This window comes from Priceomyces carsonii (genome assembly GCF_900007245.1).
Source record: "Priceomyces carsonii strain CBS4050 genome assembly, scaffold: Debaryomyces_carsonii_scaffold_3, whole genome shotgun sequence".
Taxonomy (NCBI): Eukaryota; Fungi; Ascomycota; class Pichiomycetes; order Serinales; family Debaryomycetaceae; genus Priceomyces; species Priceomyces carsonii.
This window is the reverse complement of record NW_026946676.1, coordinates 337823-363316: the sequence shown is the minus strand read 5'-3', so window position 1 is coordinate 363316 and position 25494 is coordinate 337823. Positions and strand designations below refer to the sequence as shown.

At 37.4% G+C, this 25494-nt stretch overlaps 15 protein-coding genes across 15 annotated transcripts; 6 read left to right on the top strand and 9 right to left on the bottom strand.

Moving 5' to 3' along the window:
- Positions 1 to 114: 114 nt before the first annotated feature.
- Positions 115 to 1599, top strand: CYS4 (cystathionine beta-synthase; the record flags this gene model as incomplete). The annotated part of the gene is made up of 1 exon (XM_062952580.1): positions 115 to 1599. One exon carries the CDS (start codon positions 115 to 117, stop codon positions 1597 to 1599), a length of 1485 nt encoding a protein of 494 aa, XP_062809468.1.
- Positions 1600 to 1705: 106 nt separating this feature from the next.
- On the bottom strand, positions 1706 to 2572 carry PRCAT00002698001 (transcription elongation factor DST1; the record flags this gene model as incomplete). Its single annotated transcript, XM_062952579.1, has 1 exon — positions 1706 to 2572. One exon carries the CDS (start codon positions 2570 to 2572, stop codon positions 1706 to 1708), a length of 867 nt encoding a protein of 288 aa, XP_062809467.1.
- A 153-nt stretch (positions 2573 to 2725) lies between these two features.
- On the top strand, positions 2726 to 3451 carry PRCAT00002697001 (uncharacterized protein; the record flags this gene model as incomplete). The annotated part of the gene is made up of 1 exon (XM_062952578.1): positions 2726 to 3451. One exon carries the CDS (start codon positions 2726 to 2728, stop codon positions 3449 to 3451), a length of 726 nt encoding a protein of 241 aa, XP_062809466.1.
- A 245-nt stretch (positions 3452 to 3696) lies between these two features.
- PRCAT00002696001 (uncharacterized protein) lies at positions 3697 to 3813 on the top strand (the record flags this gene model as incomplete). Its single annotated transcript, XM_062952576.1, has 1 exon — positions 3697 to 3813. One exon carries the CDS (start codon positions 3697 to 3699, stop codon positions 3811 to 3813), a length of 117 nt encoding a protein of 38 aa, XP_062809465.1.
- An 81-nt stretch (positions 3814 to 3894) lies between these two features.
- Positions 3895 to 5064, bottom strand: PRCAT00002695001 (putative serine/threonine-protein phosphatase; the record flags this gene model as incomplete). Its single annotated transcript, XM_062952575.1, has 1 exon — positions 3895 to 5064. One exon carries the CDS (start codon positions 5062 to 5064, stop codon positions 3895 to 3897), a length of 1170 nt encoding a protein of 389 aa, XP_062809464.1.
- Positions 5065 to 5431: 367 nt separating this feature from the next.
- GYP7 (Gyp7p) lies at positions 5432 to 7675 on the bottom strand (the record flags this gene model as incomplete). Its single annotated transcript, XM_062952574.1, has 1 exon — positions 5432 to 7675. One exon carries the CDS (start codon positions 7673 to 7675, stop codon positions 5432 to 5434), a length of 2244 nt encoding a protein of 747 aa, XP_062809463.1.
- Positions 7676 to 7839: 164 nt separating this feature from the next.
- Positions 7840 to 11028, bottom strand: PRCAT00002693001 (ATP-dependent RNA helicase; the record flags this gene model as incomplete). The annotated part of the gene is made up of 1 exon (XM_062952573.1): positions 7840 to 11028. The coding sequence occupies one exon, from the start codon at positions 11026 to 11028 to the stop codon at positions 7840 to 7842; it is 3189 nt and encodes a 1062-aa protein (XP_062809462.1).
- Positions 11029 to 11218: 190 nt separating this feature from the next.
- PRCAT00002692001 (uncharacterized protein) lies at positions 11219 to 13618 on the bottom strand (the record flags this gene model as incomplete). The annotated part of the gene is made up of 1 exon (XM_062952572.1): positions 11219 to 13618. The coding sequence occupies one exon, from the start codon at positions 13616 to 13618 to the stop codon at positions 11219 to 11221; it is 2400 nt and encodes a 799-aa protein (XP_062809461.1).
- A 609-nt stretch (positions 13619 to 14227) lies between these two features.
- PRCAT00002691001 (uncharacterized protein) lies at positions 14228 to 15307 on the bottom strand (the record flags this gene model as incomplete). Its single annotated transcript, XM_062952571.1, has 1 exon — positions 14228 to 15307. The coding sequence occupies one exon, from the start codon at positions 15305 to 15307 to the stop codon at positions 14228 to 14230; it is 1080 nt and encodes a 359-aa protein (XP_062809460.1).
- Positions 15308 to 15342: 35 nt separating this feature from the next.
- PRCAT00002690001 (uncharacterized protein) lies at positions 15343 to 15780 on the bottom strand (the record flags this gene model as incomplete). The annotated part of the gene is made up of 1 exon (XM_062952570.1): positions 15343 to 15780. One exon carries the CDS (start codon positions 15778 to 15780, stop codon positions 15343 to 15345), a length of 438 nt encoding a protein of 145 aa, XP_062809459.1.
- A 474-nt stretch (positions 15781 to 16254) lies between these two features.
- On the bottom strand, positions 16255 to 17883 carry PRCAT00002689001 (uncharacterized protein; the record flags this gene model as incomplete). The annotated part of the gene is made up of 1 exon (XM_062952569.1): positions 16255 to 17883. One exon carries the CDS (start codon positions 17881 to 17883, stop codon positions 16255 to 16257), a length of 1629 nt encoding a protein of 542 aa, XP_062809458.1.
- Positions 17884 to 18208: 325 nt separating this feature from the next.
- Positions 18209 to 19087, top strand: PRR2 (Prr2p; the record flags this gene model as incomplete). The annotated part of the gene is made up of 1 exon (XM_062952568.1): positions 18209 to 19087. One exon carries the CDS (start codon positions 18209 to 18211, stop codon positions 19085 to 19087), a length of 879 nt encoding a protein of 292 aa, XP_062809457.1.
- A 160-nt stretch (positions 19088 to 19247) lies between these two features.
- On the top strand, positions 19248 to 20738 carry SHM1 (glycine hydroxymethyltransferase; the record flags this gene model as incomplete). The annotated part of the gene is made up of 1 exon (XM_062952567.1): positions 19248 to 20738. One exon carries the CDS (start codon positions 19248 to 19250, stop codon positions 20736 to 20738), a length of 1491 nt encoding a protein of 496 aa, XP_062809456.1.
- Positions 20739 to 20950: 212 nt separating this feature from the next.
- MED16 (Med16p) lies at positions 20951 to 23923 on the top strand (the record flags this gene model as incomplete). Its single annotated transcript, XM_062952564.1, has 1 exon — positions 20951 to 23923. One exon carries the CDS (start codon positions 20951 to 20953, stop codon positions 23921 to 23923), a length of 2973 nt encoding a protein of 990 aa, XP_062809455.1.
- A 60-nt stretch (positions 23924 to 23983) lies between these two features.
- On the bottom strand, positions 23984 to 25447 carry HSM3 (Hsm3p; the record flags this gene model as incomplete). The annotated part of the gene is made up of 1 exon (XM_062952563.1): positions 23984 to 25447. The coding sequence occupies one exon, from the start codon at positions 25445 to 25447 to the stop codon at positions 23984 to 23986; it is 1464 nt and encodes a 487-aa protein (XP_062809454.1).
- Positions 25448 to 25494: the final 47 nt, after the last annotated feature.

Genomic DNA, 25494 nt, shown 5'->3' with positions numbered 1-25494 from the left:
TTTTAGGGCGTTGAGCCACACCATTGCGAGATGATCAATAAAAAAGAATATTTCGACTCGCCCTTTTAGTGGAAACCATACAATTTATTATACGTTTAATAAGGTACAATTAAGATGTCCACGAATGTCCCCGACTTGTCAGATAGTGCCTTGGATTTGATTGGAAATACTCCATTGATAAAGCTCAATAGGATTCCGCAGTCTTTTGGTATCAAGGCAAAGGTTTATGCTAAGGTAGAGCTTTTCAACGCTGGAGGGTCTATCAAGGATAGAATTGCTAAAAATATGGTCCTAGAGGCGGAAAAGACCGGGCGTATTAAACCTGGCTACACTTTGATCGAGCCTACATCAGGAAACACTGGTATTGGTTTAGCATTAGTGGGAGCTATTAGAGGTTACCGTACCATTATTACTTTACCCGAGAAGATGTCTAATGAAAAGGTTTCTGTTTTAAAGGCTTTGGGTGCTGAAATTATTAGAACACCAACTGAAGCAGCTTGGGATGCACCTGAATCACATATTGGGGTTGCTAAAAAGCTTCAGAAAGAAATCCCAAACTCTGTAATTTTAGATCAGTATTCTAATGAAGCTAACCCTAGAGCCCATTACTACGGAACGGGTTTTGAAATCTGGGAACAGACCAAGGGTAAGGTAACGCATGTTGTTGCAGGTGCTGGTACCGGTGGTACTGTATCTGGTATTTCTAAATACTTGAAGGAAAAGAATCCACAGATCAAAATTACCGGGGCTGATCCAAAAGGTTCTATCTTAGCACAACCGGAGTCTTTAAACGATTCAACCGAAGGTTATTTAGTGGAAGGGATTGGCTACGATTTCATTCCTGAAGTGTTGAACCGAAAGCTTGTAGATGACTGGATTAAAACTGATGATGCCGATTCTTTTAAGTTGGCCAGAAGGATTATAAAAGAAGAAGGAATCCTCGTAGGAGGATCCTCCGGATCTGCTCTTCAGGCTGCTTTAGATGTTGCTAAGGACTTGTCAGAAGATGATGTTGTTGTTGTTGTATTCCCAGATTCGATTAGATCGTACTTATCTAAGTTTGCTGATGATGAATGGATGACAACCAATGGATTTCAAATTGACGACTCCAAGGTTGACAACAAGATCGATACTTTCTTGGATAAGAAGACCATCAGGGATTTGGTGTCTAAGAAAGCACCGGTTGTCACAGTTTCTTTATCAGATACTGTTGAGAAGACTTTCGACCTCTTGCAGTCTAACGGATATGATCAGCTTCCTGTTTTGAATAATGCAGGCAAACTAGTTGGATTAATTACTCTATCCAAAATCTTGAAGTCTTTATCCACGAAGAAAGTTCAAATGAGCAACTCAATAAGTTCTATCATAATTGATTTCCGTAAGCTTGCGGACTTTGAAAAATCGTTCGATATTTCCAAAAAATCCGGCTTCACTAAGAGATCTTACCAAAGCATAACTTTGGATACTCCTTTGAGTTTATTAAACAAATTTTTTGAAACTAACTCTAATGCTATCATCACTGATGAGGATTATAAACCAATTCAGATAGTAACAAAGGTAGATTTAATATCATACTTGACAAAAAATTTGGCTTATTAGGTCGATAGAGGTAATTAATAAAGTATAATACAGCATAGTATTTATAAATTAGGACTATTAATAAATAACTTTATTTCGATATATTTCCATCTCCATGGTAAGTTGTCTAAGAAAACTTCCATCTGTTCCCACAATTCTCGCATGTACAAAATGTCGTGAGCGGTTCGTCAGCAGACCTGGTTTGCATTTGATAATAACTAACCTTCTTATGTTTGCATTTGCCGCAAGTGAATCTATCAGTCACAGCCCTCTTTTCTGTGGCTCCTTGAGCATCAAATAAATTTTGTTTGTTTAACTTTTCAATTTCTTTCTTCAAAGTTTCAGGAGCCATTTCGTTGGGAGCCATATTAATAAACTTAGACGGTAAAATCTGACCACTTAAGAGCCTATGCCTCAATTCCGGATTTTTCTTATTTCTGAGATTCATCGTGAATGTCCTTAATCTGTTCCTATAGTTATCATTAATGGCCATATATTCACTTTTGTAAACTTCAGTTTCTATCTCGCTAGCTACGGATAATATGTGACTTCCAGGATCGTCTCTCTCTATTGCCAATGCAGTGTATAAAGCACTCACAGATGCATTTCTAGTGGGATTTTCATATAAAGTGGTATTGATGCCATCTATTTTGGGATTTCTGGGACCTTTGTGGAATTTACTATCAGTGGAATTTGGAATCGACTTCTTTTCTTCAATGGAATGGGATGGCGTGCCGGCGTTCTTCTTTTTGCTATTCTTTTCACTCTGAACCACATCTCTCCAGTTTCTTATCATTTTCTTAACTAAACCATTGATTTCACTATTATTATTTGTTCTAAACTTGTTGACGGCCACACCAACCTTCGTTTCTCTCAACAACTTCTCCGTAGGCTTTACTCCGTCGTTTAACTCATTCAACATCTTTAAAATCGTGGCATCGTCAGTGGTCTTTTCCAAATTTGATACTATGGACTTTATTTCCTTTGTATCCATTTTGATCTCGAAGTTGCTGCCTTTATCTTTTTTCAGATGCTTGGTGTTGATAAAGTTTGATTTTTGGTTCGACTAATACTTTTGTAACACAATATCTAAATTTTCTGAAAAATCTATTATTTTCGTATAAATACAGCAAAGTGAAGTGATACAATGGATGGGGAGAGCAAAAGCATATATATTGGTAACATTCCATTTGACTACACGGAAGAGCAAGTTCTTGAAATAGCCAAATCCGTAGGGCCAGTGATGGATTTGAAGTTATTGTTCGACCCGATGACAGGAAAGTCCAAAGGTTATTCGTTTGTCAAATACGGAGACCATGAAACTGCAGAATCAGCAGTGAGGAACTTGAATAACATGCCTATTGGGAATAGAAACTTGAAATGCTCTTTTTCGAATGATAGTAATGCAGGGTTTCCTAATGATGGGCCGTCTTCGAATTCTAGTAGTGAAAAGTTACCACCTTTACCATTAGGAGTACAAATATATCCTAACCAGTCAGCACCTCAGGTGATATCGAATATCTTGGCTAATTTGGATTCAGAGTCGGCGCTGAAACTTATCAAGGAGGCAAAAACGATGAGTACTGAAAACCCCGGCTTGATGAAAATGTTACTAGATAGATACCCTCAGTTATCTCATGCATTGGTGGAAACAACCTTACTTTTAAATTTGGCGAATCGTGATACTATAGAACTAACCTTGAACAAGCAACAACCTGTATTGCATAACTTGACTCCTGATCATGTAAAACTATTGAAAGAAGTAAATTCGTTGACGGAAAAAGAAATCAGCATTCTCGATGATGACAGACGAAAAATAATCAGTCAAGTTAAAGAGGAGATCAATAACGGTTCTTATGGTAAAATTATTTAATTTAAAGGGTTATCTGTGGAAGAAGACATGGAGACCCGATTTCGTTTTCACATTCTCATCAATGGATATTCTTAGCATTAAAGTTATATACACATAAACGTATATGCATATAAACAACACAAAATTAATCATATATACATTTATACGTCTACACTTAATATTGAATAACTCATAGTATTTATTAAATATTCGTGAAATCTTTCATTCTATAGATCACTAAATAGGAAACCCTAGTTTGGGATGTAATGAAAATCATCCGATATAGTGTAATGGCTAGCACGGTTCGCTCTCACCGAGCAGATCCGGGTTCGATTCCCGGTATCGGAGTTTTCTTTTTATTTTTTTTTTTATTTCTTTATTAGAACATGACATATTATAAAATTCTATCCGATACACCGTTAAGCAAACTCATTACATATTATATCTACCTTGTCTATTAAATATTAGCAACTAACACTGATTGGTTCTTCCTTGTACAAAACTCGTTTTCTTCCCTTTTTATCAATTGCCGCTTCCTGCCATATAACTAATGCAGTAAGTCTTTCACCACGATCACATCCAGTATCTATGCCTTTGGTGTACTTTTTTAAGCTGAGACCTCTTCTAGCATCGTGCCCATAGTAAACAACTCTACCTGAGCCTTTCTTCTTTAATTTCTGTTTCCCATTATATATCTTAGACCATGAAACAGCGTTCGGCTCATGTGGATCATCCGTTGATTGGTTAAAAAAAGGACCCACTAGAGATCTCATTTCTAAGTTCTCAATAGGAATCTGATCTTCCAATCCAAGATCCCATCTTAGTCCCGCGTGAACAGCAACTCCTTGTGCAGAGTTAAACCCCCCCATATTAGTTTTCTTATGAAGTGGCACTTTTCCAAGTCTCTTGATTACAGAGCAATTATTGATATAGTTTACATGTTCAGGCTGTAACCTTTTGGCTAGCTGGTACTCGGGATCATCGTTATAGCCTTCTGTATAAAGGGATTCAGATCTGTTATTAGTGAAAAACGGATCATTCACATGATGGAAGATAGCATAATTCTGAAGTACATAGTATTCATGATTCCCCAAAATACAATCTAGTTGATGCTCAGCCATGTAATCTAACATTTTGATCGAGTCAGGACCTTTCGATATGAAATCTCCTAATAATAGGATATGATCTAACTTATGATTATATTTTATCTTTTTCAATAATTTTTTGAACTCTTTAAAGTGTCCATGAACATCTCCTATAAGAATCAACCGTTCAATTTTCTTGGACTTTGCTATATTAGAATCTTGTGAGTCGTCAACAAATTCAAGATTGTCTGAAATTGACTTGCTGCTTTCCAAACCCAATTCTTCAATTCTTTCAGGATCAAGCACTTGGAATGTGACGTTCAAATTCGTGACTAATGGAATTGCTCTCAAGTCGGTCGCTTCTGGTATGAATTTATTAGGAAGGTAGAAAAGTAGAAGATATAACATCAGCACTGTTATGAAGATTCCTCCCAAAAAAAGGCTTATTTTGGAAGTGAAGCTTAGATGCAGATGCTCTTCCTCTCCATAATCCTCGTAACAAGCCTCTTGATCATTTTGACTACTTCTTAAGGGAGTTCTTTCACTCATATCAAGCTTGCTCTTCTATGTGACATCTAGTGGCGAAGGGAAGGGTCTTCCTTTTAAATCCATCGCGACATTAATCAATCCAAAATACCCTAGCGGCTACACACGTGCCTGTTTCATGACAAAAGAAAAGTCGCTTAGAGAAGCGAAAGATTCAAAACATGTCAATGTACTATTGAAAAACTTAACAGAATACCTAAAGCAGTCATATAATCAAAAGGAAGCAGATGTAAAAACAAACGATTGAAAAACGCTAATCTGTCCTCGAAAGAAGAAAGACTTGAAAAGTAGATCTAACCTAAAAATATACTAAACTGCGACTTTCGCTTACATTAGAACTGAAATTATCTCCGCCGGCGTAATATAGAATTTAACCACCCCCAAAGTCATCACTCCTTTCGACTTCTTTCTGTATTATAATGTCCTTACTCAATAACTGTCTTAGCTCATCCCCTATTTCAACCACGCCCTCCGTAGAATCATTCGAACCGTATGGGTCACCCTCTAAACGTTTCATGCCGTTATCCCTGTCAATAATATCGATCATTCTGCTAAATTTTAAGAAAAGTAATTCACTTCTTATAAGTAAAGGATCTAACTGCAATTTCATTGATAGATCATTCATGTATTTCAAAACTTCATCAAATTGCTTTAAATTTTGGACAATGATACGTTCGTTGTCACTCAATACAGCAAGTGCAAAAAAGAGATGAAACTGGCTGGTATAGTAGTCAGTCCATAAAATTTCCCATAATCTTAATACATCATTCCAATCCAATTCTCGTTTGAACCATACCAAGAGCATCCGAAAGAAGAAAAATAGGTCAATTGCTTCACATTTTTCCAAGTGCTTATATAAATTAGGTAACATAAACTGTAGCAAGCGATTCAAAGTTGTCATTTGTATCCTCATTCCCGACTGATCTCTGACAAAATTTCTTTCCATTCTCTCCATGAATTTAGAAAACGCCCAAAATGTTAGGGCCTCGCTTCGAATTTTGACATAGATAGGAGAAAGCAAATCAGTCATACCTTGAACATATCCTAAATTGACATTATATTCGTTGTAGGTAAGCAAAATCTCTCTCATTATGAACAAGTGGGGATTTCTTATGTTAGCCAAATTAAATTCATCATCGTTATCCTCCTCCTCCACGGCGTCCTCATCTGGAGTTTCTGGAGAAGATTCTCTACCAGTCTCTGGTGAAGCTGAAGAAGTAGACGAATCTGAACTTTTCTTGCTTCTGAAAATAGGTAATTGTCGATCTGTACGGTGTATATCCTTTTCGATTCTATGCTTCTGATCTTTCCAATATTCTGTATTTCTTTTATCATCATCGTTAACCCATTTTAATTTGTATTCTTCGTATGATGTTTCATAACTGCTTTTGAGGGCCTCTCTTTCTTCCCTAGAAGAATCCCAAGGATACAAATTCAAGAGAAATAGCCAGGCCTCCCCTCTGATTGAATCTTCTAACCCACCATGAAAAATCCTATTTTTAACTTCATGTACAGTAATGCATAATCTTCCACTATAATCAAAAAACGATTCCCATTCACTTTTGCTGATCTCTTTTCTTCTTGAAGTGCTATTAACTTCCTCTTCTGTCAAGTATTCACTTGAACCCAATTCCTTGTTAATACTATTATATATCCCTTCATCTAGCATATATTTGTTTTGATACATTTCAGCTTCTTGTTTAACTTGTTGAGCCCATTTTGCCAAATAAACTCTAGCACTATCAAAATCATTTCCCACTTTATGCACTTCAGGAAGTTTCAAAACATGCTTAACAGGTGTAGGCGCATGTTCTTCTACTATATCCAAGACCAGGCTCTTACCCTTTGCCGTGAGAGTCGCAACGGTCTCCAAAACCTTCCACTTTGCCGTCGAAATAAATTTGTTGATGTCCGGCATTTTAAACGGATCTTGTTTCGATTGATTCTGCTGAGAGCCCGGTTTCTTATATGGAGCAAAGTTTCTAAGATCTGTAGAATCAGGGTTTATCAAGTATACAGAAGGTTCCAATTCTGATTTCTCTACATTTATGACTTTGCCAAGTGCATCCATGAATTGCTTACCTCCCCACAGCAAACCACCAGAATCTTCGAACCCTTCAAGAAAAGAATTGACGTCTTGATTCTTGCTAGTAGACTGAAGGTCATCATGGAAGAACACGATTGGCAACTTTTCTCCGTTTTTCGTATATATGACGAAAGACCCAAACCAGAACCCTAACGAAGGCATTCTCACTTGTATCGAGTATATGAAAGACAAGGGAGTACTAAATGAATAACCAGACAACTCAGAAATTGGAGGCTTCGAAACTATCAACTGTTTCGAGGCCCTCGAGTGATCTCCAGACTTGGTCTTTAGATCCGGATCACAACCCTCCTGGTTCGCCCTTTCGTAGATGCTCGCATCTTTTTTGGACAATTGAGTCTCAGGAGTGAACGAGAGTAATATGTCTGTGTTAGCTGATTGAGGTCCCTTTGATAAGGTTAAGTAACCGGGTACGTTGTCCTTCTTTGAGGTTGTAGGGTGGAGGTATACGTTCGCTTTCACAAAAAGCAACACTACCTCATTACTAGATAATCCTTTAGATGGCACCATGTTATCACCTAATGTAGATTATTTTGTTCAATCTTAATTCAGAAAGTTTTTAAGATGTTCTTTGGGGCTATATCAGTGACTTATTGCGGCATAAATGACTATGTGATGGCGAGTTCCTCAAAATCATATTTAGTGACTGTACACAGTATCTATTAACTAATAATCTATAAGTACAAGGAGGCGGCAGAAACGATATCTCTATGTACAAGTGACATAGCATGCTCCATCTTTTCTTGCAACGCAACATTGCCAATTGTCTTAGCAGCAGTAACCAATTGTCTTAGCATTTCTTCCAACCTTTTGAACATTCTTATTAAAGAACCTTCATACACATCCGTCATCTTACAAATCTGAGTGAATGTTGCTCCTTTACACCAAACGTAAGTGACCTCCATTAATTCAGGCCTAAATGACTCAACATATTCTTTTTCAACAATATCAATTTTGCACTCTTTTAAAATCTTTGCGATTTTGGTAGCCATATCTTGCATCGACTTCAAGGGCTCTGCTAGTTCTGGCTTCAATCTTGGGACCTCTTTAGATCTCTCCTGGAACACAAAGCACGACAACAATGCAGCACTCTGTTCACTACTCAAATCATTAAATGTACCGTTGAAAATTAATTCTGTTAGTAAAAGTTCATCGCCAGTGCTTATTTCACATGCGACCCTTCCCTTAAGCTCAATGATATCATTTTGAGTACAAAATCCCAATCTTCTCAAAACACGTTTACGGTGTCTCAAATCGTCTAACTGTATTACAGCTTGAGTGTCTAGTATTTTGTTTTTTAAGCCCTTAATTTTATTTTCAACTGCTACCTTCTGAGAGTATTCATCATAAAGTGCTTTCAACCTCACAGATCCATGAAGAGGGTTTGCTTCAAGTTTTGATTCTAAAACTTCAACCTTACTTAAGAGTGCTTTGAAATCACTATCCTCAATCTTCATACTTTTAATAGGATCAATCAATGGAATGCCATCCGGAAGTTTGTTAGGCAAATCCTTCATCGTTTTGAGCAACGTCTTTTTAGCGCTGGAACTCCTTAAATCGTCTGGAACTTTTAAGCGGACACTGCTTATTTCATGAATTGAATCTAATGTGATTGGGATATATTCTGCCCTAGACTTTTCTCCCTTTCTTGAAGGTCTGATACCCTCAGGCAAGAGAGGATTGAATGGTTTAATGAGATTTACAGGAGAATCAACGAAAATGCTGTATACAAATACGTTGACAATGTATCCCTCGTGCGCTGAATAGGTTTGAGGAGAGCCTTTTTTATTGCTTCTTTTAGAAAAAGAAGTTACCATACCCCAGCCATAATCCATATCGCATATTTTGACTTTTATTACTCGACCAGATTGTAGAAAAGGTAAGATATGTCCAGGATGAGTCATGACTTTTCTTACATCATCTTTATAAGATTCAAGCTGCTTTCTTAACTCATAGTATTCCTTAATATCAGCTTCATCGACAATTTGTATTTTGTCACGAGAGGATTCTAACTCACTTAGTTCCTTTTCCATCACAGGAACTGATGCTGCATTTTGAAACTGATAAAACGAGTGCTCTAACATAAATTCAGGAGAGATACCCTCTACTCTCATCAAATTTAAGATCATGTTGTACCCTAAATGGAAAGCAGAATCGAGCCTATCGGCCTGACCTTTAACCATACCTTTTGCAACTTGGGGTTCCATTTTTTCATCAATCATCATAATTACAATTCCTCTATCATCTAGACCTCTACGACCAGCACGGCCAGACATCTGAATATATTCACCACCAGATACCCATCTAAATCCTTTTCCATCCCATTTTCTAACAGAGGTGAAGACAACAGTTTTAGCAGGCATGTTTAAACCAATTGAGAAAGTCTCGGTCGCAAATAGTACCTTCAACAACCCTTCTTGAAACAAAATCTCGATTATTTCTTTCAAAATAGGCAAAAGTCCAGAATGATGGATACCAATTCCTCTTCGTAATAAAGGCAAAATGTTCTTTATTTGGGGCAATTCTTTATCCGACTCAGGCAATAAACCAATCGCATTATTAAATATTTTTGTTAAAGCTTCCCTTTCGTCATCATTATTAAAGTCCAATTTAGACATCTTTAGAGCCAACGATTCACAATCTCTTTTAGAAAATGAGAAAACAATAACTGGATTATATCTTTTCATGTAAATCATTTTAACAATCTTGTAAATATCAGATTTCCCATCCTTATTACCGCCTTTGAAAGTCTGACCTTTCTTTCCTCTACTTTCAGATGAGGAAGGGTCATCCCCAGTTATATCACTTATTGATGCCATTGCTTTTTGAAAGTTCTCTTCCCTAAATGTTCCCTTTTCATCCACAACTAGATGAATTCCATCACCTCCTGCTGGAAACAAGTAGTGCTGCAAAGGAGTCGGACGGAAATCAGTATACACGACATGGCAAGGCTGAGAATGTATTTTAACAATCCACTCCGCAAATTCCATTGCATTAGGAATAGTGGCCGATAAGAAAACATAATGAACTTTATCTGGTAATAGTATCATGGTTTCTTCCCATACAACACCTCTAGATTTGTCCCTCATATAATGTACTTCATCAAATATAACCCAGGCAACTTCCCTCATTATCTCAGAACCTCGGTAAAGCATACTTCGTAAAATCTCAGTGGTCATTACAATACATCCAGCATCTGGGTTTATAGTTACATCACCCGTCATTAATCCAACGTCTTTGAACTCAGCTGCCAACTCTCTATACTTTTGATTACTCAATGCCTTTATGGGCGAAGTGTAAATAACCCTTTGTTTTTCTCTTAAAGACTGTGCAATTGCGTACTCAGCGACAACTGTCTTACCAGCTGACGTATGGGCTGATACCAAAACAGACTCATTTCGATCTATACATGATATTGCTGTATCTTGAAATGGATCCAAAGTAAAAGGATACCTTCGAGCTTCATTTTGACGTTTATGCGTACCAATGGGTACATATGGATAATCCGGTGGAATTGCGACTTGGTGTCTGACCTGATGGCTTAACTTTAATTGACCCTGGTGCTTTTCTGCCGCAGGCATCAAGCCGTCGGATACAGCAACTTCTCTTGAAGCTTCTATCTCTAATGCATCAGAGACTACGGGCATTATTTCATGCTTTTCTTTACCATTTGAAGTCTTATCATCTTTAGCTTTCTGTTCTAATTTCTTTTCCTTTTTAACCTCAGGCTCATCCTTGTGTTCAGAGGCAGACCGCTTTTTAGAGTTATTATTCTCTTGTTTTTTCAAATCATTTCCATTAGAAGCGGTAGGTAAAGCCACTGGTGCCTCCTGAAAGACATCAAAGAGATCATCACCTTCCATGCTAACCTATTGAACGTTCAGTTTATTTATAGCTTAAAAGACCAACTAAAATCGGATCTATCTTAAGGTAATGATCATAGAGCGGAAAGAAGAAAAAAATTAAAAAAAATAAAAAAATTGGCGATGCAGGCAGAAAGCATCGATGTCTGTATAGGATGCAAAATATTTATTATACAAGTTTATACCTAAATTAGGGCATAGAATCTAAAGGACAGGCTGGTGAATAATTACTATTCACCTGTAATAGTGTTTTATCCAGCTCTTGAAGAGCCTTTAAAGTACTCCATTTCTCTCTGTCATACTGTCCTATTACTGCACTTGGTATTGAGCTTACTCTAGACTTGCTAGAACTTATTCTTGACTTGTTGGAGCTAGGTTCAGTGTCAAGCTCCCAGAATGTGTGAGAGCTATTGCTTGAAAAGGCAAAGGAGCTTGTATAAGTGGGGTTGTGGTTGTGCGTTCTTGAATTGAATTTAGATGGAAATGGACCTGGACATGATGACAGCGAAGGAAAAGATTTATGGACGGACTTGTTTGCAATGAATGATTTAATTGACCTCTTAGGAGATACTGATCCTATTGATTCTGACTTCGACGACATATGAGTTTTTTCAAACGTGTTATATTTTGGTGCGTATGTATAATCAAGTGAACCAGTATGTCTTTTGAGGTGATTATTGGGACCCTTGAAAATATTACTGAATCGTTTAGGGCTATCTTTAAAGAATCGTTTCACAGGTGAAGAACTGGACTGAGGAGTTAGGGGACTACTTGGATCGACGACTTCCTTTGGCATGCAGAAGTCTCCTTCTCGTCTCATAAAGTCATCATTCTCTGCATATTCATGTAAATTTTCGACGGAGACACTTCTATGAGACTCAATGCTGTTTTGGCGGAACGTATGCAATGATGGAGCACTGAAAGACTTGTTTAAAATAGCAAATGAGTGCTGGTTTTCTCTCACTTCAGAGTCTTCTGAAGTGCTGTGTATATCCGATAAGCTTCCAATTGTCTCAGCGCGAGACCTAACTCTCATGCCTGATCCTGATACTACGTTCGACTCCTCATCTAAGCTCTTCAAACCTTCCGTTGCTAACCTAGTGAGGGCTCCTAAGCTTGAAGGCTCTCCGGCCCTGATTCTATTTTGAAGCCATGCCTCTGCATTAAGGTCCCATTCTTTCAAAGAAATATTCCTCATCTCTTGCCCTTCATTGGCAAAATTTTGAGACCAAGAGTTTTGGGAAGACGATCGAACTGGGATCTTTTCTAGCCCCTTCAAAGTGTCTCCATAGTCATTTTCATCCCAATCCTCTTTTCCTGAGATAATTGGTTGCAATCTGTCGCCAGTTTGAGTTGGTATGTTTCGAGTTTCCAGCATGCTAGAATTATCAGTATTATTATTAGCGTAATACGTATAGTTGACCGCAGGGCTTTGTTGGAATTCATAGTTCTTCGGAGAGCTAATTTGCTTGTTTTCTGTTTTAAGATCGCTTTTTTGTCTTTTGAACTGATCAATCAGGCTCTCGCCTCTTTTGAGCACAGATGGTAATAATGACTGATCAAATCTGGAGATGAACTTCCGCTCATTCTTTAACGACAACAATTTTTGATTTCTTGTTATAAAAGTATCTGTTCCAAACCCTTCTCTGCTTTGGCAATCTTTCAGTAATTTTTTAATATGATTTTTGTTGAGATTAGGTACACTTTTCGACTGCATCACCATGCGGTTATCTCCCTCATTGATGAAGTGAGCACCTACACTAATGGACCTGTGATGTGGCCCACATTTTGGTATACCGTACAATAAATCTTTTTTAACAAACTCGGCCAAATTATTCAAGCTTTCACCGGTATCCATCCAATTTTTTGAAATGTAATTATTACAATCGAGAGCAGCATCTGTATTTTTAAATGAATTCTTGATGATGCATTCTATAGTATTTTCTTTTGGGTTACCATCGGCCATGTCAACCCCAATCATTAAATTATCATCTTCGTTAGTTAAAGTTATCTCTGAAATCTTCTTCGAGACACCTGTCTCTTTTTGCAATGATTTTGGATAAGCTCCTATTAAATATTTATCACCTTGCTCATAAAATTCCTCTGTATAGTTTGTCTTAAGTGAAGAAGTCTCAACTTCGGTTCCTCCCAGAGATGTATCTAACTGCTTGGTTTTTTCAAACACATATAAAAATATCATAAAGGCAATTAGCCAAGCAAACATCATTGCAGAGACTATGAAAACTGGAAACAAAATGAGACGCCAATCTTTTATCCTTGAATTGTGTTTCTTAAAGTTTCCTTGCAAGATTTGAACAAACAAACATAAGCCTGTTCCCAAATAAAACATAAAACCTGAAAGTAGGATACTGGTATCAAATAGTTTGTGGTATAATCGAAAGCATTCGTTATATATATGTGTTGTCATCAACAAAATCATTACAAACAGGCCTATAGCGAATAATAATAGCTCCACCTTATCAATCTCCGTGTACGTTATAATAGAAATAACAGCAGTTATTGTAAAGCACGCAAACAGGAAGGATTGAAGGCTGGCATTTAGAATGTTCACGGAACTCATCTTGAACATTGTTCTAATATTCAATGACTTTGAGTCAAGCACAAGTAATGCTTATGACTAGGGAAAGCACTAAGTATAAATTCAACTTCTTGATCTCTTTGTAATACCAAATTGCTCAAAAAAAAATCAAAATGATACTTCACCTAGCTAATTGGTAAATGTGAACTTCAAAAGGGTATCAATAAATTATGCAAAGGAAGTTCCCCCGATAGGCAAATCAAACGACCAATTTGTTTGGGCTCTAGTTATATTTTATCAAGCTTCCTAATTTCCCCTAATCCACTGAACATACCTTTAAAGTCATCTTGAAATCATATTGACGTTTTATTGTGTTTACATATTGCCTGATTCGGTATGTTGCAATATGCGAACAAATTTTATTAGCAACTTTGGATATCAAAGAGAGGATAGGATAACTCAACAGGAACTCAATAGACAAAGGGATTGAGTTTAATTGATGAACAGAGGCGCTCCTTGCCTCAAGCTTCTGGATAAGAGTTGATTTTTGAACAAATTTGGAAAAGAGTTGCACTAAAAATGAAAATGTTGAATTGGGAATCGCAGCATATAGATTATTATAACACTTAAGAGACAAAAGACAAAATTTAATGAATGAACTTAGTTACCAAGAGCAAAATCTCCATGTACCCAAGAATTCACCATAGCCAAACTGTTTCTCGGTTGATCGTAAGACGTCATATGGCCCGCATTGTAAATTCTCAAGAAAGAAAAATGTTCGGAGTTTTTTAACTGACCAGCTTCTTCACCCTCAACATACCATGGCTTGAGCTTCGAATTTGAGAAACTAGCTTGTCCATCCCACTCTAGTGCCTTTGTCCAAGCATGGTTACCCAACCAGTTACACATAAAGTCTTGATCTCCAGCGAAGATCAAAACAGGTACGCCTCTGTCTAACGAAAACTTGATATTTTCTTGAGATGGTAAAGACCAGTCTCCTTTTTTGATGAAATCCTCATAGATACGGTCACTACAACTTTGAAATGCCATGTCAACTCCTAAAACTTTCTGGACTGAAGTCTGATTCAAATATTCCTCGTAGTATATCATGTCTTCGTAGCAAGAACCATCACCTGCACAATCCAGGCGAACATCATACGGATTTATTCCTGTTTGTAGAAAAGGCTCTAGTTCTGTCTTCATGCAATAGGCAGTTGACGGATAACAAGTGACTGAATATGGGAATTTGTAACATGCTTTGGTTAAAAGTTCACACGTATGAGTATGTGATGACATGCCTTTGCAAATAGAGGAGCTTACGTTCAACTTGTACTCCTTAGATTTACAAGCCATTATCTCATAATATTGGAATTGAATATAAGGATCAGTAAGACCATTACCAATCATTATTGAGCTCAAATTGAAAGTTAAATTCTCATGATTCAAGATTTCACGAGCAATTGCTGGTATAAAATGACCAGAATAAGACTCGCCTGCTAGGTGTAATCCTAGCTTCGAATATTGAGGAAATGTTTCAAAGAACAAGTCTAGAAAGTCATAAACATCCTTTGCATTAGAGGCTGAACTATCAACATTGTCCTTAGAATACGAAAAACCAGTGTTGAGCGGTTGGTCAAGAAAAATAACAGACGCATTATTGTTCCAACTGTATTCATTCAACTCTGGTTCCAACTTCAGATTAATTTTAGATGGTCCTAATTCATAAAACAACCCAGTCATGGAAGAGCAGCCCGGCCCCCCATTCAACCATAGGATTATTGGATCCTTCGTCGGATCGTTTCTAGATTCAAAAAACCAAAAAAAAAATGTTTCTTGTTGTCATCCGTATCTAAATAACCAGCATATTGTTTTACTTTATCCACTCCCAATTGAGTAAGATTGCTCTTTATTCTTAAATTTTGATTTGAGTCTTTTCGTTTAGAGCAATGATTTTCCTGAGTTCTTTTATGAGACTCGCTTTCTACTTTTAAACTTTTCAGCAGATCTTCTAAGATCGATCTGTGCCTTATGGGACGCTCAAGAATGATTTTTTTCTCAGATTCATCGCCAATATGTTCCCTTTTGTCTTCATTAATATTCGTTTTGCTCAAGTCAAAGCTTGAAAATTGTCCTAACAGCTTAACATCCCAGCGAAAAGCATTTGCAGCTATACTTATAGCTGCAAAGCATAAAAAAATATTAGTAGGCTTCATCGCCAATTAAGCTTGATGAAATAACCCTTTTGAATATACTACATAAAAGATTCTTTTTATATAGACATTCTGAACAACTTTTAACACATCGAGGGCTTCAGTACAATATGTTTCAGCCGTCAAGATGCTATATACATTTGCTCGTGTGATAAGAATATTACGTGTTTCAGATTTCTTGCATACAGGAATATATACACTTACAATAAAACTAAGCAATTGTTTGACCTTACTTAAGGAGACTATGAATATTTCCAGGCATATTTGTACGAAAGAACGATACGATTAACAGGAATAGAGACTACATAATCAAGTCAGTTTAGTATCAAAAGGCAACGAGAGTGAAGATTCTCAAAAACTGGTTTGAAAAGGGTACTTATCTTTTAAATTACTTAATTATCCATAGCTCCATGTAAGAAAAGGACTTATACAAAGTTAGGATAATAGAAAAGCTAACACGTAAAGGAATTTCAAAATTCAAAAAGCATAGTCTCCTTTAATCCAGGAATTGACCATTGCTAATCCATTCTCTGGCTGGTCATATGGAACCATATGTCCCCCGCCAAAAACTCTCAAGAAAGTAAAGTTCTCAAAGTTCTTCACCTTTCCAGCGCTAGTCTTACCGACAGTCCAATCTTTAACTGGCTGTTTGTTAAACTGCTTCTTTCCTGACCATTCGAGCTCATTTGTCCATGCTTGGTTACCTAACCAATTACATATGAAATCTTTATCTCCCGCGTAGATCAAAACAGGAAGACCCAGCTCTAACAAATCAGTGACAGCCTTATGGAAAGGTTTCATCCAGTCACCAGCAAATAAGAAGTTCCTATTGATGTCAAAGTTGCACGATTCATACTTATCGACTTCAGCCCCAAGAGCTGTTTTTACTTCTTCTTTGTTTAAGTATTCATCAATATACTCAAGCCCTTTGTAACAAAGAGTACCACCTTCACACATTTCACGGATATCATAAACATTTCTTCCAGTTTTTTGGTATGGTCCCATTTGAGCATTGTTACAATAGATGGTTGCAGGGACACAAGACCACACAGAACCGCTATCATAGCAGCTTTCAATTAATGATAAGCATCTTGGAATAGTATCAGCCATGTTGTCACACTCCTCCGGCTCCAAAACTGATGGCTCTCCTCCTAAACCACATGCCATTGGCTGGTAATATTTATATTGAGTCAAAGGATCAGTCAAACCATTTCCAATCAATACGGAAGTCAAATTGAAGGATCTATCTTCATGACTTAAGATTTCAGTAGCAAAAACTGGAATATAGTGACCAGCATAAGACTCACCAGCAATATGGAAATCTGGTTTCTTGTATTCAGGGAATTGTTTAAAGAACAATTCCAAAAATGCATAGACATCTTGTCCAGCTGTAACGGTATTAGAAACTGATTCAGATGAATAAGAGTAACCAACATTAACTGGTTGATCTAAGAAAATGACAGAAGCATTGTTGTTCCAACTATAAGGATTCGATATTGGTTTAATATCCTTCCCAATAGAAGCAGGTCCCAATTCGAAAAACAAACCGGTCAATGATGAACAACCAGGACCCCCATTTAACCATAAGATGACGGGGTCATTTTTAGGATCGTTTCTGGATTCAAAAAACCAGTAGAAGAAATGTTTGTCCTCCTCCTCTACATCCAAATAACCAGTATACTGCTTAACTTTATCAATTCCTAAGTCCTCAGGAGTGCTCTTGACCCTCAATTGATGACCGGGAACCTTTGCATCCATCACAAGGTAATCAAAAGCATCTTTTGACTTCTGTGTGAACTTCTTTGGTTGAGACTTGAAGCTTAAACGGCTAACTGCCTCAGGGAATTGTAACATCATGTCCAGCCATAAGCTCTTAGTTGCCTGGGGAACCTTCTCAAGAGGCTCATTAAGATACTTAGAAATGGCTCCAATAACATTGTTTTGGGTAGCAGCGACTTTATCTGCTAATTTATCACTTAATTTCTCGAAGTTGAAGTCAAACTTCAAGGTCTGTTGTAATTCACTAAAAGGAGCAGGTATACTTAATCCATTACTTGTGCCAACTAAGGCAACAAGTGCTACTATATTGATCAGTGAGAGCTTCATTTTCAATTTTACTCACCCCAATCACTGAAATGTGATACTTCTACGGTTCTCGAGTGACAGTTTAGCTGCTTAAGTAGTGGCAAACCACCTAATTGCTATCTGCACTAACGGTAGCGATAGCATATTAATAAGGATTTCCGGATCGGTAGTATTTTCAGCTATTTCGGTTATACAAACCCTCATGCAGCGCTGGCAAATTACAGAATAAGAATCACACAAACGAAGCCGTGGTACTAACGGGATATGAATATTGAGCCAAGAGGTCCGATAACTATTTTTACGATATCGACTAATCGTGGCCTCACAGAACTACTTGCGTCGTCTGATGTTATGGCTGTGGGAGCGACAACTAGTTGGGGAGGGAGTTTCAGGGTCGGTCGTACTATATCTGAAGAAGAGTAGGCCCTCAGAACTGTACGCTGTAAAAGAATACTGTACTAAGGAGAAGTATGAATCTAATGAAGAATACAAGGATCGAGTGTTGCATGAATATAGAGTGTTGAAGAGATTGGATCATGAAAACTTTATCAAGGTGTTTAAGTACGAGATATCTTGGACCGGTGTAACCATTAAGGTATTTATGGAGGCTGGTTTTGTAAATGTGAAACAGATAGCTGACAAGTTGCAATTTGAAGAAGCCTTATGCCTCTGGAGACAATTGTGCGAAGGTGTAAGCTACTTGCACGGCCAGAACTATAGTCATCGAGATTTGAAACCGGAGAATTTGATACTTTGTGCTCCACAAGGACGATTAAAGATAATAGACATGATGACGGCTAGCGAATGTAATGAAGATGCTATTGGCCTTGTCGGATCTGAACCTTATTGTGCTCCAGAAATGTTCTCAAAGTTGCGCTATAACGGCAAGAAGGCGGATGTATGGTCTGTAGGAATTATCCTTTACTTCTTGATCAATAATGAGCTTCCCTGGAAGTCTACCCATCACTCTGACCCTCGATTCGCTTTATACAAGTCTGACTCGTCCTCAGGTGACAGTAAGAGTAAAGGAGCTGAGTCAAAAATACTTGGTCGGTTTCCGACAGAGTCAAGAAACCTCATTAGTCATATTTTGACTGTCAACCCTGATATCAGAGGTTCAATGGAAAGTCTTTATACGGATAAGTGGTTCAATTCGATAACATTTTGTGGGAGTAGTATGTGTGGAGCGGACCATAATCTGTATCTTAGTGCGGTCCCAGAGTAGACTGCTTATTACTTCCGGTAAGAAACACCGGAATTATACCGGTACCACCGGAAATATCCAAAATTTTCCCATCGGAGTCATAGTTAAAATTCACTTTTTGAAAAAGAACATATATAGCCATAATTTAGTTAAAACGAATTTCGATAAGTGCTAGTAACTCATGGCTGTCATGATTCGTTCAGCTTCTAATGCATTGAAATGGCTGTATCCAAGAATTTCCTCCTTGCAAATTGTCAGGAATTATGCCTTATCTACAAATGCTAAGCACTTGATGTCAAAGCCAGTAGCAGATGTGGATCCAGAGATGGCTGATATTTTGCAACAAGAAAAGAACAGGCAAAAAAACTCTATTACTTTGATTCCCTCTGAAAACTTTACGTCGAAAGCAGTGATGGACTTATTAGGATCAGAGATGCAGAATAAATACTCAGAAGGGTATCCTGGAGAAAGATACTACGGAGGTAATGAAATTATCGACAAGGCTGAATCTTTGTGTCAAAAGAGGGCCCTAGAGGCATTCGGATTAAATCCTGAAGATTGGGGGGTCAATGTTCAGCCGTTATCTGGTGCACCGGCCAATTTATATGCCTACTCTGCGGTCTTGGAGGTCGGTGACAGATTGATGGGTTTAGATTTACCTCATGGTGGTCACTTGTCCCATGGATACCAAACTCCAACTACCAAGATTTCTTACATTTCGAAGTATTTCCAAACAATGCCCTATAGATTGGATGAGACTACAGGTTTGATTGATTATGATGCTCTCGAAAAGTCGGCTCAGTTATTCAGACCAAAAGTCATTGTGACAGGTGCTTCCGCTTACTCAAGAGTAATCGATTACAAAAGAATGAGAGAGATTGCGGACAAGGTGGGTGCTTACTTATTAGCGGATATGGCTCATATTTCTGGATTGGTTGCAGCTGGTGTTACCGAGTCTCCATTTCCTTATTCCGATATAGTCACAACAACAACGCATAAATCCTTGAGGGGTCCCAGAGGTGCTATGATTTTTTACAGAAAAGGTATTAGAAAGGTCACTAAAAAGGGAAAGGAGATTCCTTATGAGTTGGAAAGAAAGATTAATTTTTCAGTTTTCCCAGCGCACCAAGGTGGCCCTCATAATCACACCATCTCTGCTCTAGCTGTTGCTTTGAAACAAGCAACTTATCCCGAATATAAGGACTATCAGCAAAAAGTAGTGTCTAATGCGCAAGCATTTGCTAATGAGTTGAGATCTAGAGGTTTTGACTTGGTCTCAGGTGGAACTGATACTCATTTAATATTGATTGATTTGAGATCGAAAAAAATTGATGGTGCAAGAGTTGAGGCTGTTTTAGAGCGTGCTCATATAGCTGCCAATAAGAATACTGTTCCAGGTGACAAGTCTGCCCTTTTCCCATCTGGTCTTAGAGTTGGTACCCCTGCGATGACCACTAGAGGTTTCGGCCCTGAAGAGTTTGCTCGCGTCGCAGATTACTTTGACAAAGCAGTCAATATCAGTATTGAATTGAAATCCAAGGAGCAAGGAAAGACACCAAAGGAATTATTAGCATCTTTCAAGAGATTGGCTGACGAAAGTGCTGCTGTTAAGGAATTGGGAACAGAAGTGTCAGATTGGGTGTCTACTTACCCAGTACCTGGTGACCTCTAATCTTTACAATCAACAATACATAAAGACTGATTATATATAAAGATTGATAATATCGACATGTAAATTCACATAGACAAACGCAGTATTCTTATTCTAACGTGTTTTCGTAGTTTTAAGGTCTTCAGATAGAATATTCCGCAATTTTTTTTTTCTTGTTTTCACGGAACATTGAATCTATTTCTAATGCAAACTGTGTTTAGTATTCTGACTTAATGATATCAATGGCGTCAGATCTGACGATATCCTCTAATTTGATCTCATGGTCTTCCAATGGATTCATTGCATACGCTTTACCAAATACTCACAACAAAGCTAATTTGTACTTGACATATTTGGAGAACTTAAATGGAAGAACATGGCAGATTGCTAAAGAACAGGAAATTGCAGTGAAGCTCGACAAACATATAACTCCTGAACTTTCGTTGGTGTCTTGGAGCAATTTAAGCACAGATTTAGCGGTTTCAGATAAGTCTGGTAATTTATTTATATTACTAGCGGGCGTTGGATTTTTGAAAAATGATAACCATGAAAATGGTTCTTCAAACGGGACCCCTTCCTTAGGTGTGGCACCAACTTACGAGCTCACGTCGTATAATCGTATGGAGATAATATATCGTCATATAATTGACCCTTCACCACCTGGAAACTTGAGAAGTTTGAACCTGATTGTTGAAATAAAGTGGCTAGGTATAGCAAAACTGCAAATAGTTAATAATCCAGCAACAGTGACCAACATGGAAAAAAATGTGCTGCAAGCAATGTCTCCATTTGCTTATACCTACAGTGTTAGTCAACATCAACCTCAAATAGCGACTCATCCAATTTCTACCAAACAAGCATGCTTAGCCTTACGTCAAAATGGAGTCTTGAATTTATATTATCAAGGCGAACATAGAGTGGATTATTACAGTATAGAAACAAAACTTAGTGATGAACCGCTCTTCATAACTCATGCTTCAATTGGATTTGCAGACAAGCAAAGAATAATAATAACGGCTTTTGACAAACTTCGTCATAAAATCAGTACTTATTTGGTGGAAATAGATTGGAAATATTTAGTGGAATCTGCGAAAAGGCAAAGAAGTGATCCACATTATCATACTCCTAAGGAGTCGCAGAGTCTACCAACCATGAGTGTCAAAAAAATACATGAAATGGAGCCCATGGCCACATATATCGATAGCTGTAAAAAGGAGGATGACGATAAAATGGAGGTCGATACTTCTTATGAAAATGAGAGGGATAACAATTTAGTATCAGAAATTGGAAGGCTTGCTTCAATCGATTTAGCCTCAGTTTACTACGAAGAAGGTTCACAACTAAATGTACTAATTAGCTATATCTCAGAATTTGAGGCAGGAAAGGCATCAACGACCATTTATCGTTACGAGTTACATGACTCTTCAGATTTGGTTCCGGATGCTTTCACTGAGATTGGATCTAGGAAAGGAGTTTCACACCCGAACAAGTCTTATATTAATGATTACACTCTTGTATTGATTGACAAGTTGATGCGGCCCGGAAAAATTCAGTCCATCGAAACGGCTTTGAATGATTCAATATTCTCTTTTATATTTGAAAAAGGTAGAGTGGATGCTGTCGAAAGAAAAAGCATGAAACTTGTGAGTGAAAAAGAAGACACCAAACCTACAAATCCACCTTCCACCATATCAAACATTTTTGATTCGGGGTTCAACTTTCCCCCGATCGACGAAGGAGGAAACATGTTGTTTGCAGTATCACCCAACTTCACTTCAGTGGTTTATTTATCACTTGACAATGAAGAACGTCAGCTTAATTTTAGAGTTGCGGAAAAAGCGATATATTTGGAAATTTTACCCAAAGATCTATTCCTTACAGCAGTTGGATTTGCATTTAGACACGCATATGCATGCTATACAAACTCTTGTTCCGATGACTTAATAGTTATGATTCAAGTCGAAATTCAAAGGGTGTTGAAGTTACTTAACAAGAACGCACCAGAAAAAACAAAGCTTTTTGTAAAGAAGTTTATTGAATCAATAATCTGCGAATCACATAAGGCTATAAATTTCCATCTTGATGCATTTGGGAAAGAATCGGTAGATAAACTTCTTTCGAACCCACCTTTACAAAAACTATTATCTTTGCAATTGGTCTTAGGTGAATTTCTGGAGCAAAAGATCATAAGCGATATATCGTGGATTGTTTTAAATCTTAGAAGCACAAGCTTTGGAATTATGTTTCTGCTTTCTAATATATATCGTCAAATTTCAAAGAAAAAGCCCTCAGAGGATACTCTACAGGACTCTGTTGCCAAAGGAGAATGTATTATGTCGCTTATTGGAAACATAAAGTGGTTGATTGATTTGATGATCTACTTGAATCAAGAGCTTTTGCAGCTTGCATACACGAAAGATAGTCCTGCTTCGAGCAAGGTAACATTAACAAACTCAGTTGCTCTACCACTCATTCTTGCAAAAGTTCCAAGGCTCTTTCTTATGTATGGCTTGTCATCGATAGGAAAGACGAATGAAATTTTAAAAAAACTCCACAAAGAGTTGTCCGAGAGTGCTGAATTTTTTAGCCCTATGAGAGAAGCATTGAACAGATATTTTACAATCTATAATCATTCACCTTTAACATTATCGTTGTTTGAAAGTTTTTTGAGAGAAAGTGACGTATATATCACTAGTGAATTGAATAAAATTGCAGGTTCAGAGAAGGCACAAATCCTTAAAATAGAACAAAAACTCGCTTGTCAAGGAGAAATTCCAGAGCAGTTGATCCCATTGGCGAATAAGCTAATAGAAAATCATAACACAAGTATCAATAGAGATTTTAAATTGTCCGAACTATACTTTTGCGATGTGGATTGGATAAATGTTGGGATGCCCAGTTCTGTTGGCTCCTCACCATTATTCCCAGAAGATGATATAATAATATCTGGCTCTAATGAAACTAGTAGTTTTAGCCCCAGAGTCAAATTTTCGAAGACTGAGTGGATTGATGGTTTACGGAAAATTATAATACCACTTGAGAAAGACAATAATTCAGCTTTGCGAAAGTGTACGAGATGTAGATCTGTATCCCTCGTTTCTGATCCACTTATATTCAACTATAGAGGAACAAGGGGTCTCTGGACCATGGTTTTTCAGAGAACTTGCATTTGTGGGAATGCATGGGTCAACTGTCAAGTAGAATAATACAAATGTACTTATGGACAATGATTTTACGATATATTATGCAATACTTAAATTAAAGACTCAGATAAACTCGTCGGTTATCTCCACATTTGGAGTAATATCACGAACCTTTCTCCCGTTCTTCATCAAACTGTAAGACGAAAACAACTTTTCTTTCCAGATTCCCAAGTCAACACCGGAATGTAATAAATTCTCGAGAGCTTCTTGTTTCATCTTCCAGATTTCTGAATCGTTTAACTCTGAGCGTGATGCTATCAAATAGTCAAAGACTGTAGATGGCAAGTGGTTAAGTAAAAAATGAATTGAGTACAGATAGCTAGTCAACCTCACTAGAAGGCTATATAGCATATCCAGCGATAACTTGGAAATTGAAATTGAAGTTAATCTATCGTTATCTGTTAAAATGTCAAATATTTCCAGTGATCCTATAACATTCAATAAAATAGGAAAGTATCTTTGACTTAACAATGGAATATTCTTCAAAACTTCATCGTAGAACGATTCTCCTCCAAGTAATTCAGGATTGAATTTATTAAGAAGTCTTATGTCTTCATCAAAAGAATCGATATAAAGATTGTAAGACTTGAAAAGCTCAAGCTTCCTTATCAATTCTTTAGTAAATGAAATAACCGATTGCAATGCACAATAGGATATTTTAGAAAATAAATTGACAATTTCACTCGCATAAAATGATCCAATCATGCTATCGGATTGTCTCAAAGGCCACAAGCTAGCTATGTCGGAGAGTGGCTCCTTTATGACGTTAAAAGTTTCTATAGATGAGTTATCCAAGTTACCTATCAATTTTGTATAGAAGCTGATTAATAATACAACAAACAAAGGGTCATCATTCTGTAAGATATCTTGCCTAGAGAATTTTATTATCTCCGTAGGGAAGTTCAGGTGATTTATAATTGGAAGGATAAAGAGCGAGAAATCCAAGAGCCGAGTTTTCAAAGTGGACTCCTCCCCATACCTCGCATTCTTATACAAATCACACAAATCCTTTGTTAATAATTTGGATGCTGCAATACTTCGATCCAGTTCGATTAGCACAGTTATAAACTGCTCTGTGGCATTGACAACTGATAGAGGTAAATTCTGGTCAGAAAGATAGCGATGTACGATGCAGTAGATGATATTTGTCTCATCTAGCAATTGGTTTGCTTCTAGGATTTTCTGCTTCAAAATATCCAAAGCCAACTTAGTTATCTGTGGCAGAGGAGATGAAACGGCATCAACAATGAAATTTTTATCATAAATTTGAAGCACTTCACTGAAAGGTAATCTCGCCAAAATAGAGCCTAGCAAATCCACGATGGCAAAGTTGCTGTCTATTTGAGAGTAAGTCTCTTCGAATAATATGCTGTTTATCAAGGGAATACATCGCGAGAGGAATTCTCGATCAACACCCCCAGCGCTTGTATTATTTATCAATATATAATTATTGATCAATTTGCCATCAACTTGAGACCCGCCTTGCACCTTTTGCAAGTGATCTAGTAATTTTTCAGATGCATCCATCCCAAAAGAGACCGAGATTATCCTTAATCACTAGATTTAAGCTTAAT